At 57.1% G+C, this 20,612-nt stretch overlaps 1 protein-coding gene across 1 annotated transcript in view; it reads right to left on the minus strand.

The window, feature by feature from the left end:
* LOC133748685 (leukocyte immunoglobulin-like receptor subfamily A member 6) overlaps positions 1 to 19,882 on the minus strand; it is a 34,188-nt gene extending 14,306 nt beyond the window's left edge. Inside the window, exons 1-3 of the mRNA XM_062177618.1 lie at positions 19,818 to 19,882; positions 19,440 to 19,681; positions 18,750 to 18,853 (exon numbers count right to left, since the gene is read on the minus strand). Of these exons, the coding sequence (XP_062033602.1) occupies positions 18,750 to 18,853; positions 19,440 to 19,459 (124 nt within the window). The 5' untranslated portion in view covers positions 19,460 to 19,681; positions 19,818 to 19,882. The remainder of the gene's footprint in view (positions 1 to 18,749; positions 18,854 to 19,439; positions 19,682 to 19,817) is intronic.
* Positions 19,883 to 20,612: the final 730 nt, after the last annotated feature.

Consider the following 20,612-nt stretch of genomic DNA (forward strand, 5'->3'; position numbering starts at 1 on the left):
AAAACACTCACCGCTACGTGACGCATCAGTCACACGCCGGCCAGATGTCCCATTGTGGGGAACTGCGACCACGCACCGCGGGGCTCTTCCGGACACGGCGGGAGCGCGCGGAGCATCGGCCCTGCGTGGGTGTCCGTTCCTCGCCCTGATATGATCACAGGAAGCCGCACAGCGATTTCCCAACATCAGCCTCTGCTGTGGTCCCCAGAAGGCTCCGACTTCTGCTTTTATGAAGGCGATTTCTGGTGTAAACGCTCAGCCCATGTTTCAGACACTTTCCAAAACACCCCCACGAAGAAGGACCGGCAGCCGAGGCCTCAGCTGCAGGGTGGGCTCTGTGACGTCACCTCTCCCCACACCCCAGTGTCTGTGCCACGCCTCCCTGGGCCATGGAACCTGTCTGGATGAATCCTGTTTAACGCAAGTGTGCGAACAGAGCCTTTGGGTGCCCTTGTCCCTTGTTTTAATTATTAAAGATTTACTTAGTTATTTCAAAGACAGAGTGACAGAGAGCGGGATGCTATGTGAGTGGTGAAATCACTCGCCGCTGATTCCATTGTCACCAACACCTGCGTTAAAACACTCACCGCTACGTGACGCATCAGTCACACGCCGGCCAGATGTCCCATTGTGGGGAACTGCGACCACGCACCGCGGGGCTCTTCCGGACACGGCGGGAGCGCGCGGAGCATCGGCCCTGCGGGGGTGTCCGTTCCTCGCCCTGATATGATCACAGGAAGCCGCACAGCGATTTCCCAACATCAGCCTCTGCTGTGGTCCCCAGAAGGCTCCGACTTCTGCTTTTATGAAGGCGATTTCTGGTGTAAACGCTCAGCCCGTGTTTCAGACACTTTCCGAAACGCCCCCAGGAAGAAGGACCGGCAGCCGAGGCCTCAGCTGCAGGGTGGGCTCTGTGACGTCACCTCTCCCCACGCCCCAGTGTCTGTGCCACGCCTCCCTGGGCCATGGAACCTGTCTGGATGAATCCTGTTTAACGCAAGTGTGCGAACAGAGCCTTTGGGTGCCCTTGTCCCTTGTTTTAATTATTAAAGATTTACTTATTTATTTCAAAGACAGAGTGACAGAGAGCGGGAGAGAGAGACAGAGAGATCATCCAACCCTCTGGTTCACTCCCCAAATGGCCACAAAAGACAGTGCTGGGCCAGGCCGAATCCAGGAGCCAGGAGCTTCCTCCAGGTCTCCCACGTGGGTTCAGGGGCCCAAAGACCTGGGCCATCTTCCACTGATTCCGCAGGTGCATTAGAAGAGGGCTGGATCAGAAGTGGAGCGGCCAGCGCCGCGGCTCACTAGGCTAATCCTCCACCTGTGGCACTGGCACACTGGGTTCTAGTCCCGGTCAGGGCGCCGGATTCTGTCCTGGTTGCTCCTCTTCCAGTCCAGTTCTCTGCTGTGGCCCGGGAAGGCAGTGGAGGATGGCCCAAGTCCTTGGGCTCTGCACCCACATGGGAGACCAGGAGAAGCTCCTGGCTCCTGGCTTCGGATCAGCGTGATGCGCCGGCTGCAGCAGCCATTGCGGGGTGAACCAACAGCAAAGGAAGACCTTTATCTCTGTCTCTCTCTCTCACTATCCACTCTGCCTGTCAAAAAAGAAGGAGAAGGAGAAGGAAAAGAAGTGGAGCAGCCAGGACTTGAACACACGCCCATGTGGGAAGCCGACCTCATGGGCAGCTGCTCAGCCCACAGACACAACGCCAGCCCCTGCACACTGATTTGTAAGTGGCCCAGTTTCCCTCAAGACTGCAGCACCTGCGCCAAGGAGCCGGTGCCGACTCCGCCTCCGTCGCCGAGCCCCACGGGCCCTGCACTCAGGCAGCCCCCCAGAGAATGTCTCTCTCCTGCTCCCAAGCTCCCCTGCAGCCGTCCCTCTTCAAGCGCACCTGTGGCTTGCCAGAGGCTGCACCCGGGATTCTAATCATTTTCATTTTTTTTAAATTCCCAAATACGTTCTTCATAGGAGGGGACTTTATAAAGCTTGTGGGAAATGGAACTAAGATAAGCCCATTTTGATGCAAAAGTATTTTGAAATCCATACCTGGATTTTTCTCTTTTTTAAGATTTATTTATTTAGAATCTTGATGTGAATGGAAGGGGAGAGGGAGCAGGAGAGGGGAGGGTTGCAGGTGGGAGGGAAGTTATGGAGGGGAGAAAAAGCCATTGTAATCCATAAGCTGTACTTTGGAAATTTATATTCATTAAATAAAAGTTTAAAATGCATATTATGAGAAAAAAATTTTAAAAAGATTTATTTATTTATTTGAGAGGCAGAGTTATAGAGAGAGGGAGAGACAGAGAGCAAGGTCTTCCATCCACTGATTCACTCCCCAAATGGCTGCAGCAGCTGGAGCTGGGCTGAACCCAAGCCAGGAGCCAGGAGCTTCTTCCGAGTCTCTCTCATGGGTGCAGGGGCCCAAGGACTTGGGCCATCTTCCACTGCTTTCCCAGGCCATAGCAGAGAGCTGGATGGGAAGTAGAGCAGCCGGGACTCGAACCTGCGCCCACATGGGATGCCAGTGCTGCAAGCAGAGGCTTAACCTACTGGAAGCCCCTGGATTTTTCATAATGTGCATTTTTTCCATCAACTTCTTGAAGACCCACTTATTTGGAGACATTTTTCCCTCCGTTGTTTCTTCTGAGCCCCAACTAAAGTGGCCCACACCAAGACAGGGGCTGGAAAATGCCACGAGGTTTTGCCCTGGCGCTATCCCGTCCCAACCACAACACCCCTCGCCTTAACCAGGCCAGGCTTCCCGTATGTTGCTCATTCATCCATTCACCCCTCTCCACTTCAGAGATGTTTGAGGATGTCAACCTGTGGCCATCCCCGACATGCAGATGAAACCGCGCTGATACATTTTCTGCCCTCTTGGGAGGCCTAGTGTCCCAGGGGAAAAGGAGATTCATAAAATGACTACCCTAAACAACTCTAAGGTCGGAACTAGAATTCATCCTGTGAGGGAAATGTATAAAGTGGTGATAAAGACAGAGAGACGGGGATAAAGACAGAGAGATGGGGATAAAGACAGAGAGATGGGGATAAAGACAGAGAGATGGGGATAAAGACAGAGAGATGGGGATAAAGACAGAGAGATGGGGATAAAGACAGAGAGATGGGGATAAAGACAGAGAGATGGTGATAAAGACAGAGAGATGGGGATAAAGACAGAGAGATGGGGATAAAGACAGAGAGACGGGGATAAAGACAGAGAGACGGGGATAAAGACAGAGAGATGGTGATAAAGACAGAGAGATGGGGATAAAGACAGAGAGATGGGGATAAAGACAGAGAGATGGTGATAAAGACAGAGAGATGGGGATAAAGACAGAGAGATGGGGATAAAGACAGAGAGACGGGGATAAAGACAGAGAGACGGGGATAAAGATTAAACATAGAGACAGTGATGGAGATAGAAACAGACATGATGGAGACAGACAGAGAAATAGGGGACCACGAAGTGTTTGAAGTGCCTCTCATATATGGAAGAATTTTTTTATCTGGAATTTTCCCAAGTTTTCAGTTTGTAGATGGCCTTTTGAGTGTGGGAGACCAACGCAGTTTAATTTTTCACAAAACCTCCTTCCATCAAATTGTCCGTTCTCAACCTGAGTCACTCCTCTGCTCCACATGCCCAGTGTCTCTGAAACACTGGGCGTCTCCAGAGCTCCCAGGGGTGGACGCTCCCTCGACTTCCATCTCACTGCTGGTTTTAGGCTGTGGTGTGCAGGCTCCCCTCCTCCACTCTGTGACCAGGCAACACCAGTGCCAAACCCATGGGATGGCTGGAGCAGCATCTGCTGAGTGTAAGAGCTGAAACTCCTCCACCCCAGCACAGGCGACTGGAAAGGAGTACTGATGTCGTCTGCTCCTGGGCAGGATCCAGAACCCCCCAAGTATGCGTTCCACAGAGAAAGAAGAGAGGAGAGGAGGACTGGTCGGAGTTTACAGGGGAGTTGACAGGACCTGGGAGGCCAGGAAATCACTCCTCACACTGTTATCTATCTATCTATCTATCTACCTATCTATCTATCTATCTATCCAACCATCCATCCATCCAACTACCCATCCATCCATCCACCCACCCACCCATCCAGCCAGCCACCCACCCACCCATCCAGCCAGCCAGCCACCCATCCACCCACCCACCCATCCAGCGAGCCAGCCACCCATCCAGCCAGCCACCCATCCAACCAACCATCCATCCATCCAACCAATCAACCATCCATGCATCCATCCACTCACCCATCCAACCATCCATCCATCCATCCATCCACTCATCCAGCCACCCATCCATCCATCCATCCACCCACCCATCCATCCACCCATTCATCCACCCATCCATCCATCCATCCACCCATCCATCCATCCATCCATCCACTCATCCAACCATCCATCCACCCATCTACCCACCCATCCATCCATCCATCCATCCGTCCATCCACCCATCCATCCATCCATCCAACCATCCAACCAATCAGCCACCCATCCATCCATCCATCCATCCAACCACCCATCCACCCACCCATCCATCCGTCCATCCAACCATCCATCCATTCATCCGTCCATCCAACCATCCATCCATCCATCCACCCATCCATCCATCCAACCAACCATCCATCCATCCAACCAATCAACCATCCATGCATCCATCCACCCACCCACCCATCCATCCATCCATCTACCCACCCACCCACCCACCCATCCATCCATCCATCCACCCATCCATTCACCCACCCATCCATCAGTCCATCCAACCAACCAACCATCCAACCATCCACCCATCTATCCACCCACCCATCCATCAGTCCATCCAACCAACCATTCACCCATCCAGCCACCCATCCATCCATCCACCCACCCACCCATCCATCCATCCACCCATCCATCCAACCAATCAATCATCCATGCATCCATCCACTCACCCATCCACCCACCCACTCATCCAACCATCCATCCATCCAACCAATCAGCCACCCACCCATCCATCCATCCACCCATGCATCCACCCACCCATCCATCAGTCATCCAACCAACCAACCATCCAACCATCCACCCATCTATCCACCCATCCAACCATCCATCCATCCAACCAACCAGTCACCCACCCACCCATCCATCCATCCATCCATCCAACAAACCATCCATCCATCCAACCAATCAACCACCCACGCATCCATCCACTCACCCATCCATCCATCCATCCATCCATCCAACCAACCATCCACCCATCCATCCATCCATCCATCCACCCATCCATCCATCCATCCAACCATCCAACCAACCATCCACCCATCCATCCATCTATCCATCCAACCAACCATCCATCCATCCAACCAACCAACCATCCATGCATCCATCCACTCACCCATCCATCCATCCATCCACCCACCCACCCACCCATCCATCCATCCATCTACCCACCCACCCACCCACCCATCCATCCATCCATCCATCCACCCATCTATCCACCCACCCATCCATCAGTCCATCCAACCAACCAGCCAGCCAGCCAGCCAGCCATCAATAGTCTCTGTTTTTCTACCCCTCCATCAATGATCTATCTGGACATCTGTCTAACCCTCATGCCTTCCAGACACACAGATGGGTGCTACACTTCTTTCTCAGAGACAGTGGTGCCCTGGGTTCCAATCCTGATGCAGCCTCTCGTGAGCTGCATGTCACCAGCCAATACCACTTCCCTTCTCAGGGCCTCCGTATATGGGAATTTCTTCCCTGCCTTCAGTCACTCATCTGGCTGAATTTTTGCTGAGCCCTTAGAATGTTCTGGGCCCTGGACATGTACCAGTGAGGTGTTCACATGCCGCAGAGCTCCCGTGGTCAGAAGACAGACGCTCAGTACCTGATTGATTATTCATCGGAGAAAGAGAAGTATACAGAAAAATGAAAATGTGTAGTAGGAAATATGAGTTGTATGCCTGCATCCTATGACATTCTTTATTCTTTAAGATTTATTATTTATTTGAAAGGCAGAGTTATAGGGAGAAGGGGAGAGACAGAGATAGAGATCTTCCATCTGCTGGTTCACTTCCCACATGGCCACCATGGCCAGGGCTGGGCCAAAGTAAAGCCAGGAGCTTCTTCCAGGTCTCCCAGGTGGGTGCAGGGGCCCGAGCACTTGAGCCATCTCCTGCTGCTTTCCCTGGCCATCAGCAGGGAGCTGGATTGGAAGTGGAGCAACTGGAGCATGAACCAGTGCCCATAGGGGATGTCGGCACTGCAGGCGATGGCTTAACCTGCTGTGCCACAGTGCTGACCACAAGTTATATACTTTGAAAAAATCAACCCAGAGCCCTCCTGTTTGGTGTAGGAGTTAGGCGGCTGCTTTGGATGCCACACCCTGGATCACAGTACCTGGTTAGAGTCGTGGCCCCTCCTCTGTTTCTGAGCCAGCTTCCTGCTGATGTGTACCCCGAGAGGCAGCAGGTGAGGGTGTAAGTGCCTGGACCCCTGCCTCTGTGAGGCTCAAGGTCCTCGCCTCAGCCTGCCATACTCCTGGGGGGGTGAACCCACAGATGGACGATCTCTCTCTCTCTCTCTCTCTCTCTCTCTCTCTCTCTCTCTCTCTCTCTCCTTCTCTCCCTGTTTCTCTGCCTCTCAAATAAAAATGAAAATACATCAATACATTTTTAAAAATTTTAATCTAGCACTGAGTGCTACATGGGCATCCTTCTAAATGAGTCATGTAAACTGTGCTGAGAGGATAGGTCCTCTCAGGAACAAGAGGGAGGTTGGGAGGTGAGGGAGGCGTTTATGGGCTTGATGACAGCAGTGTCTCACAGGCGTAACCGATCCAACACGCAACAAGATGTGTAGTAAATACAGCCTTTTAAAGCTTCAGTTGTGGCTGGCGCCGTGGCTCAACAGGCTAATCCTCCGCCTGCGGCACCGGCACACCAGGTTCTAGTCCCGGTTGGGGCGCTGGTTCTGTCCTGGTTGCCCCTCTTCCAGTCCAGCTCTCTGCTGTGGCCCGGGAGTGCAGTGGAGGATGGCCCAAGTGCTTGGGCCCTGCACGCCATGGGAGACCAGGAGAAGCACCTGGCTCCTGGCTTCGGATCAGCGAGATGCGCCAGCCGCAGCGGCCATTGGAGGGTGAACTAATGGCAAACCAACGGCAAAAAGGAAGACCTTTCTCTCTGTCTCTCTCTCTCACTGCCCACTCTGCCTGTCAAAAAAAAAAAAAAAAAAAAAAAAAGCTTCAGCTGTGGAGTTGGGGCTGCAGCACATCAGGCTAAGCCTCCACTGGCAGTGCCGGCATCCCATATGGACGCCGGTTCAAGTCCCGGGTGCTCCTCTTCTGGTTCGGCTCTCTGCTATGGCCTGGGAAAGCAATAGAAGATGGCCCAAGTCCTTGGGCCCCTGCACCCGTGTGGGAGACCCGGAAGAAGCTCCTGGCTCCTGGCTTTGGGTCGGCACAGCTCCGGTCGTTGCAGCCATCTGGGGAGTGAACCAGTGGATGGAAGATCCCCCCCCCCCCCGCCGCCGCCTCTGCCTCTCCATGTAACTCTTTCAAATAAATAAGTAAATAAATAAATCTTTAAAAAATGATAATACTTAACATTCTTTGAAGAGGAACCGATCATGTGCTCAACAGCACTGAAAATGACAGAAATGCCAATCAAAGCCGCGGTGAGAGGTCCCCTCCCACAGGCCAGCTGGTTGCTCAGAAGGACCAGAGAGAAAGGGTTGGGAGGGTGTGGAGAAAGCGGAGTCTCTGTGCTCGCTTGGTGGCAACGGGAATCAGGCCGGCCATTGCAAATTAGAGGTGGGTAGGAGCCCAGGCGTCCACTCTGCTGGCCAGAGCAGAAACTTCAGCCCAGCGGGCGGCCAGCCCTGGCCCCAGCCCTGGGAGCCCCACTTCTCTGAGTGAAATGGGGGCGATCAGGACGGCAGCCCAGGAGGGCTGTGGGGGGAAGAACGCACTCCTGTTTGCGCAGGACTGAAACAGCAGGTGCTCTGCTGCGTGAATCCTGTTTCATTCTTAGAACACGCCTCAGCGTCCATCAGGTGCAACACTCCCAACACCAGCCTGCACTTGGCATGCGGCGTTCTTTCCCATAGCCAAATTCATCAAGATGACACTCTCGCCCCCTACTGGTCGGCAGGGAAATTTTCTGTTTAATCCCAGGGAGGGCCGTGCCCTGAATCTGCAGAGTGCGGGGCTCTGCACCCCAGCTCCTCCACTCCAGATCCGGCTTCCCGCTCCTGTGCACCCCGGGACGCAGCAGGTGGCGGCTCACGCAGGGGGGTGCCTGACCTAGACTGAGCTCCCGGCTCCCGGCTCTGGCCCGGCTCCTCCCTGACTGTTGCGGGCATCTGAAGAGCGCACCAGTGGACGGGTCTGTTTCTCTGCCTTACAAATAAATAATTTTAAAAAATCTAACAGAAAAATAACATGCAAATAGTCAACAATGCCAAAAATATATAAATACTTCCAATACATTAACAAATAAATATATTGAAGCTCTCTGTGGGGAATATGTGAAAATTCTACTGAAGAACATGAGACTGAAGTCTAAATCCCAACGTCTATCACGCTCATATAGAACACGAGAAACTCTTTTTTTAAAAAAAAATTATTTATTTATTTATTTGAAAGGCAGAGTTGCTGAGAGAGAGAGAATCTCTTCCGTCTGCTGGTTCACTCCCCAGATTGCCAGTGGCCAGCACTGGGCCAGGCTGAAGCCAGGAGCTTCATCCGGGTCTCCCACACAGGTGCAGGGGCCACTCCTGCTTTCCCGGGCACATTAGCAGGGAGCTGGATCAGAAGTGGAGCAATCGGGACACAAACCAGTACCCCTATGGGATGCCGGCCCCGCTGTGCCACTATGCCATAATGCCGGTCCCCACATCATGTTCCTTTATCAGCAGGCAAGCAGCGAGAGGAGGCCCCCGTCACCATCACTCATGGACGCTTACTCTCAGTGTCCTCACACACTAACTGCGCAACCGCCGAGCTTACAGATAGCGGCAGGAGGCGACCCGATGAACGCGCGCTCTGCAGGGACGCGCAGGGGCCACACAGGACACCCGTCCCCCCACCTGGCAGAAGCAGAAGCCGGTGTCGCTGGGACCAAACACCAGGGAGGAGGGGCCCAGGACCCCAGGCTGGGGTTCCGGGTCTGAGCTCCACAAAACGACAACACAGAAGACAGCATGCGACAGGGGATGGACGCGCTCCCCAGAAGCTGGACGTGCGCTGCTGTGAATGTGTGGCGCCCACGCAGGACGAAGACCGCGAGGCCCAAGCACAGCCAGGCAGCGAGGCAGGAGCCGCCGGTGTCCCCAGCGGGGAGAGAAGTGGGAGCTGCACACCTGCCGCACGCCCCTGGCGCTGCTGTCGGCCAGCCCCACACCTGACAAGGCCGCGTTCCACACAAGACGCGGGACGCAGCGGGGGAGAGAGCAGAAGCCGGCAGACCCTGCTGCTCTCCTGACCTCCGGCCTCCCAGAGGAGCCGGCGCGAAGCTTGAGGGCCTGGACGCCACTGAGGAGGCCACTCTGTGTGAACAGAAGACGACGTGACGGCCAGACTCATCCGGGAGAGACGTCAGCCCCGACCCCCCCGCTGCCACTGGCAGAGGGACCCCGTTAAAGAAAGGACCGCGTCCAGCGAGTGGAGCTCGAGGCTGTGCAGCGGGCAGGGTTGCCCAATGCAGGCCCGGGAGCAGGAACGCCCCTGGTGAGGAAGGCCGGGCCCCACCCAGCCTGGGTTAATAATGAGCCCATCCAGCAGAAGAGGTACTGGAGGCATGGACTTGAATCAGACTGGAGACTGAAACACAGACAGAGTTACTCTCGTTGCACCCAGAAAACCACCGCGGTTCCAGGTGAGTGCACACACAGAGCACATCAGGGCAAGTGAGGTGGGCCAGACAGAGACAAATACCCTGGGCTCTTACACACACGGATCCAAGAAGTCACACTCCCGGGCGCAGGCGGGAGAGAGGTCAGCAAGGGATGGGGCAGGACAGTGGGGAGAAGCTGGCCGAGGGTACGAGGACCCTGTTGTCCCGGGTGGTGAACCTGGAGACGCAGCACGGGGACTGCAGCCAGCAACACCGTACCGTGCAGGAGAAATGCCTGGTGCTCCCACCACGCCCACGCCCGCGAGCTGTGCCAGGTCACGCCGCTGCAAAGGTTGCTTCACGCTGTACAGACATCACAGCATCGAGCTCTGCTCCCTGCATACGCAGTGCCAAGGCACACCAACGACACGCACCTGGTCCTTGGACGAGATGGACGGACCCCTCCCTCCTGATCTCAGAATCGAAGGTACCTGAGAAACGCCAAGAGAGCGCTACCTCCTGCACCGCACTGCCTTTCTTGCTCTCCATTCCAAGGGGCGCTCTTTCCAGCATGCGGAAAGGAACCAGAAACAGGACGACTTGGCTGAACGCCACCATTTGCAGAAATTCAAAATCTCTCTTACACACAACCGAGAGGCAGAAAGGAAGAGAAAGACACAGACGTACGTCCTGGCAGTCACAAAGTCACCTTTTAATCTTTGGAAATAACCCCTGCATAGTCGCTAACTGAATTGCTCATTGCTAAGTAAAACAAAGTGTGTTTGGTTAATAGTCGTGAGTTTTGAAAACACACACATGCCAAGTAAAACCATAGATTACACTTTTTAGAGATGATGTTATCTTTGAAACGGCAGTGAAAAACTTATGAAAATGTGCTATTGTACCAATGAACCACGCAACTAAACAAACGTGGAACAAATATTGCAAGAAAACAGGTGTGAATGAGTCCCAAGGGAACGCGGACAAGCCACCATCCCGCATGCGGCACCACGACGCCTTAGATCATTCGACCAACGACGTATGTGCGCGTAAGCAGTGTGCTCTATAACCAAAAGCTGACGTTCCCAACTGTCCCGTGCAGATAAGCACAAATGAATGAATGAATGAGGAGAGGTAGCCAGAGATGAGGCTGATCGTAACAGGAGGAACGGTTTTACCAAAGATGTCTAAAATTAAAAGTATAACATGGGCCGGCGCTGCGGCTCAACGGGCTAATCCTCCGCCTAGCGGCGCCAGCACACCGGGTTCTAGTCCCGGTCAGGGCGCTGGATTCTATCCCAGTTGCCCCTCTTCCAGTCCAGCTCTCTGCTATGGCCCAGGAAGGCAGTGGAGGATGGCTCAAGTGCTTGGGCCCTGCACCCGCATGGGAGACCAGGAGAAGCACCTGGCTCCTGGCTTCGGATCAGTAAGATGCACCAGCCGCAGCGGCCATTGGAGGGTGAACAAGCGGCAAAAAGGAAGACCTTTCTCTCTGTCTCTCTCTCTCTCTCTCTCACTATCCACTCTGCCTGTCAAAAATTAAAAAAAAAAAAAAAGAGTTCTGAAATCCAGGCATGCAAGAGGTCCTCAAAAAGTTCATGGAGAAACTGCTGGGCGCCTTCTGGGCACAGTTACAGAGGACAGGTTAGAAACAGTCAGACGGGGAGAAAAGAACACACAGGCCACGCGCAGGCACAGACCTGCTCACTGTGTTCCTGGGAAGGAAACGTTTTAGGACATCAAACAGAAAAACAGCAAACGTTTAGGAGAGAGGGATCAGCAGGTGCTTACGACAGGGAGCAGAGGAACCGCACCAGCGAACTTCGGTTCCAGAGAACTAAACCCACGGAGCTGGAGGGAGAACAAACAATGGAGACGAGAAAGTGTCTGTGAGCCCTGGACGTCTGTGATCGGAGGTGCCCTGTGCCTTTAAGAACTAAAACCACTCCGGGGGAAATAAGGACTCTTCATTCCCTCACTTTTCTGAGGCACAGTCAGGGATGACTTCCTGCCTGGGAGGGCAGCAGTGCCCCAGCCGGGGCCGGGGCCGCAGTGCTCAGACAGACCACACTCACTCCTACAGGCGAGTGGAGAATTTGATCTCTAATCCCAGCAGATCCGGAGCAGGTGCAGAGGTCTGTGTGTCAGAGTCGCCTGCAGACCCCAACCCACGTCCTGTCCCAGACTGTGCGGGCTGGGCCTCCTCCCTACGCCTGGAGGGCGCTCGGTAACTCTCTGGGGAGGACATTTCCATTTCTCTAAGTGGGAAACAGGGTTTCCTCCTTCACACATCCTCTGTAAAGACAGAAGTATTGGTGCAAGAATAGTGTGTGGATCCTCAGAACCACGAGAAGGGGACCGAGGGGGTGCTTCTGCACTCACCCCAGGGGGGACCGAGGGGGGTGCTTCTGCACTCACCCCAGGGTTTTCAGACTGCCACAGCCAACCCCAACATGGCCACCAGAGTGTGAGAAACGTCCTAAGTAGCAATTGCCGTTAGCTACCGAGTCTACGAGCAGCAATAAATAACAGTAAAATATTAATATTTTGGAGTCAGCTCTGTGGCGTAGTGGGTAAAGCTGCCACCTGCAGTGCCAGCATCCCCTATGGGCACCAGTTCAAGTCCCGGCTGCTCCACTTCCAATCCAGCTCTCTGCTGTGGCCTGGGAAAGCAGCAGAAGATGGCCCAAGTGTTTGGGCCCCTGCACCTGTGTGGGAGACCTGGGGGAAGCTCCTGGCTCCTGGCTTCGGATCAACTCAGCCCTGGCTGTTGCTGTCATCTGGGGAGTGAACCAGCAGATGGAAAACGTTTCTCTCTCTCTCTGTGCCTCTGTCTCTCTGTAACTCTGCCTTTCAAATAAATAAATCTTTTTTAAAAAAGTAATAATAAATGTTAGCATGATAAGCGCACATACACACACACACACACACACGTTACTTCTCTGGAGAGCCGTCACTCACACAGTGAGTGTGGGGTTTCCTTTTGGGGTGACGAAATGTCCTGGAACCAGAAACACTTGATGGTTGCACGAGACTGAACTCACTAAGCGCCATGGAGCTGTGTAGTTTTAAGTGGTTAATGGTTAATTCCACTTTACGTGAACTTCACCACAACAAAGAAAAGCCAATGTGATATGTGCCGGCAGGCAGCAAAGGCTGGGCGTGTTCCGTAGCATGTCCATGGCGTGTCTGTGGCAGTTTTCGTGGCGTGTTTCGTGGCATGTCTGTGGCGTGTCCGTGGCGTGTTCTGTGACGTGTCCGTGGCGTGTTCCATGGCGTGTCCGTGGCGTGTTCCATGGCGTGTCCGTGGCGTGTCATCGCTCTCACAGCACACACTCACAGCGCGATGCTCCACAACCGTGCCACACCAGCAGTGCATCTCCGTCTGCTGCCTCTGCCTGCTCCAATGCAGAGCAGAAATGACCTCCCCGGACAGCGATAACCCCAGGTCCCTGTGGGCCTTGTCTACCCCTCCTGCTGACCCCGGCTCCTTCTCTGATGTCCCCAGAACAGTTCCCATGATGTAGAAACCTTTCTGCTTGCTGGTGGGGACCCTGCCCCAGGACAGTGTCTACTGGGGCTGCTGTCCATAGTGCTGGTGGGGAGTTACCATCCAACCCTAGTTCAGCACCATGGCCAGAGTGCACCATTTCCTGGTCTCTCCGTGGCCAAGTTTGGGGTCCCCATCTTTGCTCCTCCAACAGAGCGTCTCCTTGTAGACTCTAATAAACAATATCTACCCAGAGCATAGCATCCATCAGATGCTAGGCTAGGGGGTGCCCACAGCTAACCTGGATCCAAACTCCCCACACACCCCACAGGCCCTGAACAGAGCTCAGCGGCTCAGGGCGTTTGCTCCTGTCTCGGTCTATTCTCTGTGGCACAGACTGGGTAAGTTATAAAGAGAAGAGGTTTACTCTGGCACACGGTTGTGGTTCAAGGCCGAGGCACTGCATCTGGTGATGGTCTTGCTGCCGGCAGACCCCCGAGGGGGCTCAAGACACCACACAGCAAGAGACAGGGAGTAGGAGAGATCTACCCAAGCTGGCTTTCAGACAGACCCACTCTGGAAATGACCCATTAATCCATTAGCCCGTCGACCCCATGAGCAGATTAACCCACCCAGATCACCTTGGACGATCCCTGCTGTCCCCTTCTATCTCCTAATGAGAATATGAGGGGACAAACCCCTGCCTTGACAGAAATCTACAGGCGATGCCAGAAGCCTGGGGGCTCCTGAAACACAAGTCACTGAATTCTCCCCAAAGGGAGAGGGAAGGTTTCTCAGGATGGCAGCTTCTCGGATGATCCCAGGAGGAGAGGGAGGGCGGAGAGCACCCCTCACGCGCGAGGGCTCGATGGGTTTGGGGCAGGAGTGGCGGAGCTTCCAACAGGATCTGAGCCAAACACACTCAGGTCCAGCTATAGAGAAAAGCTTGTCTATGCAAATGGTGGGGAGGAGAAGTGATGACCAAGGGCCTGGGTGAGAGGGGCTTGGGCCTGGCTAAGGGGAGGTGGCACCGAGAGAGAGAGGAGGACGTGGTCTTAGGTGTTAAGCGAGATTTCTGCCATTTTCCATGGGAGGGCTGAGCACTGGGAGGGAGATACCCCAGTGCTGCAGTGAGAGAGGCTCCAACAGTGAGCACCACACAGAATCCGCTCCATGCTGGATACACGCCGGCACCCCAGGGCATGGGGTTTCATCCTGTGGGCACCAGGGAGCTCTGGACAGGATCTGAGCCAAACACACTCAGGTCCAGCTATAGAGAAAAGCTTGTCTGAGCAGATGGTGGGGAGGAGAAGTGATGGCCAAGGGCCTGGGTGAGAGGGGCTTGGGCCTGGCTAAGGGCAGGTGGCACTGAGAGAGAGAGGAGGACGTGGTCAGAGGCAGAAGCAGAAAAAACGCCATGACTGTCCAGGAGGGAAGAAGCCAAGTGTGGCTGGCCCACTCCAGGCAGGATACCCAGGAGGCCACGCGAGGGGACAAGCACCTGGGGTGGACACCCACACTTTTGGCCAGCCGTCTATACTTGCTGAGTCTACACCTTGCAAGCTCGCCTCCCCAGCGCCCCCTGCAGGAAAGGTGCAGGCTGTGAGCTGCCTCTCTCAATGAGAATGCACGCAGTGAGGCGTCTGGACGTCCAAGCCCTGGAGAACCAAACCCCACACAGAATCCCTCGGCACAGAAGCACTGAGGCCCAGTTCTCAAACGCACCTGTGGCAAAGTCCTCCTGCCGTGTCCCCGGCACCGGTGCAGAGCAGCTGAGTGTCCCAGCCCTGTGGGGGCAGCACTGGCACCTCCAGAGCAGTTCTGAGTGCTAGCCCGCCTGCTCCCCACCCCGCACGCCTGAGTCTCTGGTCTCACAGGGAGTTCTCCCCGTTCCTCTCAGATGCCCACCTCCCTAATCATCCTGATCGATTCGTACTAGTTGGGTGCCCTCGGTAGTTTATCTCGCTGAAGCCTCACACAAATCCTTAGTTTTCCCACTGTACAGACGGGAAGGCTGAGGCTAAGCTGGGTGGTGACCAGCCTGGGGTCACTCAGCCAGGACTTGGGCAGGCAGGATCCTGGGGTCCCCTCCACCATCCACAGCCGGGAGCCTGAGGCCCGTGGCACGGGGGCCGGAGTTCCCCTCTGCCTCCTCACTGTTCCTGCCGCCAGTGACACTCCCTGCCCTCAGTGAACCTGCCGTGGGCCCCCAGAAACTTTTCCTGATGGGATTGGACTGGGGTGGGGTGCGTGGAGGGGGGAAGGGCAGATGGCCCAGCGCCCAGGAAGCAGGAAGGAGCAAGGAACCGGGGCACCAGACAGCGCTCACTGTCCTCTCGCTGCCCCTCCTCGCTCCCTCCCCTCCTCTCTCACCCCCTTTGCAACCCTGGGTGAGCCCCACACTCAGCGGCCTCTTCCTCGCCTCTCCGGGGCTGCTGGAGAAAAGCCCTTAGCCGTCGCTTGGCCGTCGCTCACTGCAGCTTCTGGCCATCAGCTCAGGGTGGGGTCACAGTGAGGACTACACCATGGCCAGCTTGCAGCAGGTGCTCAGCCCCTGTGGACCTGGGCTGGGACCCAGCCAGCATCCCCTCCCTCCCAGCCCTGCTGACCTTCAGCTTGGTCCCACCCGCTCCAGCCTCCCACGTGCTGGGGCTGTCCGGCAGTGCCTCCCTGGGTGACCCTGCCTGGGCTGCAGTCCCCACCCCAGCCCCCCACTCTGCCTGTTTCCAGCCTCCCTCCCCCTGGGCTAAACCCTCCTCAAGACCCAGGCTGGCCAACTACTGCCCACTGGTGGCTATTCCAAATCAAGCCAACTAAAGGTAAATACAATTAAAATGTCAGCTCCTCCATCCCACTAGCCACACTGGAGGTGATCGACAGCCGTAGTGAGTGTGGTGTTGCACCCTGGAATCCCACCATTCCAGAACATTTATCGGGCTGGTCCCTGTCTTCTCCCCCCTCCCCACATGCCTCCCTGGTACCCCTCCGTCTTCTCCCCCTCCCCACATGTCTCCTTGGTACCCCTCCGTCTCTGTCAAGGCCAGCTGGCCTGACTTCAAACCCCACAACTCAGGCACTGGCTACACTGCCACGCGTACACTTCCGTGCCTGTGTCTCCACTGTAGCAGGGGAGATAACCCCGACTCCCACATCCTCCCGCAGAGGGGGAAGTCTCTGGAAAGGGCTTCCGGTAGGTCCTGGAACACTGGAGCCCTTGACCAATGCTATCGCCCAATGCTGAAACAGGCTCAGCCCCTTGGAAAATCTGTGAGTAGCAACAAAATAACCCAGAAGCCCAGATAACACAGAAGCGAGCACTCCCAATCACCCCACCCGTGTCAGGTGTGCCTTTAGCGTGGCACTCACTGCTCTTCTCCGAGCAGCGTCTCCGAGCAGCGTCCGCCATGCTGGCTCTCCACAGGGGAGATTCTCCCACCCAGGGGTGTTGGGGCGATGGCTGCGCCCCACCCCCATGCTGAAATGCTCTCTCTGGTGATGGGGGTGGGGCTCCTAAAGGAGACCCCAGAAAGACCCCCTGCCATTCGCACCGTGAGCAGGCCCCGCCGGAAGACAGCTGTCCACAGGAAGCAGCCCTGGCCAGACCCCGAATCCGCCAGAGCCTCCATCTCCGGCTGCCCAGCCCCAGCACGCCAGAGACAAATCCTGCTGCTCCCAGGCCCAAGGGCTCGGGGCGCTCCTGCGTGGGTGGATTGGGCTCCTGCCGCCCAGCCCTGGTGGCCCAGCTCAGGCGGGCAAGTGCACGCCCAAACCAACCCCAGGGCATGTGAGGAGGCCACCAGAGCCTTGTGAACCCCTCCTCTCTCCACAGGGAGGAAGTCTCCTTGTACCATGTGTTTCACTGCAAGTTACTTTAAAACAACGTGGTAAACGTGGTATCAATGTGGGCAGAACCAAAAGAAACAAAGCGCTCTCCCGGCCACCCTTGCACACAGCCCCGGGAGCCCCCTTCACAGGGGCTGTCTGAGCCACCCGCACCCACCACACACACACACCCTTGTCAGGGCCCCCAGTCAGGGAACCAGTGCCTCTCTGCGCTGGGCTCCAGCCAGCCAGCATCTGTGCTTAACCCGGACCGCAAGGAAGGGGCTGTGCACCGCCCCGGGCTTCAGTGAAAACCAATCCCCCACCCCCTCTCCTGCCTCAGTGACTCCCCCACCCCCCCTCCTGCCCTCAGTGACCCCCCACCCCCTCCCCTGCCTCCAGTGACCCCCCACCCCCCTCCTGCCTCCAGTGACCCCCCACCCCCCTCCTGCCTCCAGTGACCCCCACCCCCTCTCCTGCCTCAGTGACCCCCCACCCCCCCTCCTGCCTCTGTGACCCCCACCCCCTCTCCTGCCTCCAGTGACCCCCCACCCCCCTCCTGCCTCCAGTGACCCCCACCCCCTCTCCTGCCTCCAGTGACCCCTACCCCCTCTCCTGCCTCCAGTGACCCCCACCCCCTCTCCTGCCTCCAGTGACCCCCACCCCCCTCCTGCCTCCAGTGACCCCCACCCCCTCTCCTGCCTCCAGTGACCCCTACCCCCTCTCCTGCCTCCAGTGACCCCCACCCCCTCTCCTGCCTCCAGTGACCCCCACCCCCTCTCCTGCCTCCAGTGACTCCCCCACCCCCTCTCCTGCCTCAGTGACTCCCCCACCCTCTCTCCTGCCTCTGTGACCCCCCACCCCCTCTCCTGCCTCCAGTGACCCCTGCACCCCCTCTCCTGACTCTGTGACCCCCCACCCCCTCTCCTGCCTCAGTGACCCCTGTACCCCCTCTCCTGCCCTCAGTGACCCTTGCACCCCCTATCCTGCCTCAGTGACCCTCCCAACCCCTCTCCTGCCTCAGTGACCCCCCACCCCCTCTCCTGCCTCTCCCCACCCCCTCTCCTGCCTCTGTGACTCCCCACCCCCTCTCCTGCCTCCAGTGACCCCCACCCCCTCTCCTGCCCTCAGTGACCCCCCACCCCCTCTCCTGCCTCAGTGACCTCCCAACCCCTCTCCTGCCCTCAGTGACTCCCCACCCCCTCTCCTGCCTCTCCAGCCTCTCCCCACCCCTTCTTCTGTTCTCGCAGATGGTGAGCTTTGTCCCAGGCCTCTGTCCCCCCCTGCACTTTCCTCTGGAACTGGTGACTTACCTGTGGCGTCCACATCAAATGAGCCTGGACAACGGCCTCTGCTTCCAAATGATGACAAGTTTCAAATGGGCATCTGTCTGTCATTAAATGGCCCGGCCCTTCTGCGAGTGGGACCAGGACGCTGGACCCCTGCTGCACCGCCACTCCGCCCCTGACCTGGAGGTCACTGTGAGGAGCAGAGTGCCCCCACCCCTGGGAGTCCCTGGACCCGGGAGCCCTCTGCCACACAGCTGCACACGCGGTCGAGGCTGTGAGCCTCACTCAGCCTTGGTTTCCAGCCGCCCCGTGGAGTCCAAGCTTACCGGACAGGACCGCCAGCCCCGCGCTGTCTGCCGCGCTCCTCAGCTCTGCATGGATGTCAACATACGTGTGCGCGGCCCCCACACACGCTGCCATGTGATGGAACCTGGAAGACAGCAGAGCAGCTGGGCTCGCAGGGCTGCACGGGGCGTGAAGCCGGCACGGGCTCCATCTGTGGGCTGGGGAGAGACAGCGTCGAGGGCCTCCTTTCACATCAATCAGAAGTACTTAAGAGACTTGGAGACATCGTCTGCTCTGGGTGCTGATCCAGCCCGGGTTCTCGCGTGGCTCCCAGCCAGCAAGGTCCAACACATGTGCTGACCCCACGGCTTCCGGGCCAGACTGATGCTCCGCCCCTGTCCAGGCCGTTTTGGGAAATTCTACGTTGGGCAGGGGCAAGCCAGGGGCGCACCCCATCCAGCCCTGCCCGGTACACCCAGCCCAGCCTTGAGCCCCTCACTCAGCACCAGAGGCCCTGGCTTTCCCAGCTTCCGATCCTAGAGGCAAACTTTTAAGGGCTGGGAAGGCTGGGAGGGGCCTGTGCCTTTGCCCTCTCAGCTTGGGGGACTCCCCTCTCCTGGGTGCATGGTGCCACATGGGCCTCTGAGAGGGGCTCACACTGAGGTCACCCCCACACAGGTAAGGAACTGGCCGGGGTGCTGGCGCTGTGGCATAGCGGGTAAAGCCGCCACCTGCAGTGCTGGCATCCCATATGGGCAGCGGTTTGAGTCCCGGTGCTCCACTTCTGATCCAGCCTGGGAGAACAGTAGAAGATGGCCCGAGTCCTTGGGTCCTGCACCCACGTGGGAGACCTGGAAGAAGCTCCTGGCTCCCGGCTTTGGATCCGTGCAGCTCCGGCCACTTGGGGAGTGAACCATCGGATGGAAGACCTTTCTCTCTCCGTCTCTGGCTCTCTTTCTCTCTCTGTGTAACTCTTTCAAATAAATAAATAAATCTTAAAAAGAAACACATCTACACATACACAGATCTTTTAAAAAGTTTATGGAAAATGCGTATTAGGAAAAACTACACATGGATTTCAAAATTCTTTTGCACCAGAATTAACTTACCTCTAAAGTTATTTATTTATTTATTTCACTTTATTTAAAAGAGAAACAGCGAGCGAGCTCCATCTTTCACCCGCTGGTTCACCCCCCACGCGGCCCCAGCATCCGGAGCACAGTGCAGGTGTCGCGCGTGTGCGGGCCCGCGCCGGCTGGAAGCCGGGTGGGCAGCAGAGGGGCAGCCCCGAGCCGCTGACGCCGCCCCACGCGCGGCCTAGGGGCCATCCCCACGGCACCTGCCACCTCCCGGGCCAGGGAGTGGGGTCGGCCACGCCCCTGCCCAGCGTCCGGCACGGCCGCCCGGACCCACCGCGGCCCGAGGTCACCAGCGAGCGAGTCCAGCGCTGCACAGGTGCAGCCACGCGAGCCCGCTCAGCGGAGCGCCCCGGCCGCCGCTCCACGGACGCGGGGAAGCCGGGCGGCGGGCGCGGGCAGCCCGGGCGTGCGCGTGCCTGAGGGCGTGCGTCTGCGCGCGCGCGCCCCGGCCGCCGCTCCCGTCCGTCCGTCTGGGGATGCGCCCCGGGGGTGCGTGAGGGACGACGCGGCCGCCCGGCCCGCGGGGACGCTCAGAGCTTGGCTGGTCAGGGCGTGATCAGGGCGTAGCCAGTTGGTCCCTCCCCGGGGGCGTGGCCAGGCCGGCAGGGGCGTGGTCACACGGTGGCCCTTCCCAAGGGCGTGTCCGCGCCGGCAGGGGCGTGGTTATATAGTAGTCCTTCCCAAGGGCGTGGCCAGGCCGGCAGGGGGCTTGGCCATCTGGTGGTCCTCCTGGGGGCGTGGCCAGGCCGGCAGGGGCGTGACTAC

This window comes from Lepus europaeus, chromosome 19 (genome assembly GCF_033115175.1).
Source record: "Lepus europaeus isolate LE1 chromosome 19, mLepTim1.pri, whole genome shotgun sequence".
NCBI lineage: Eukaryota > Metazoa > Chordata > Mammalia > Lagomorpha > Leporidae > Lepus > Lepus europaeus.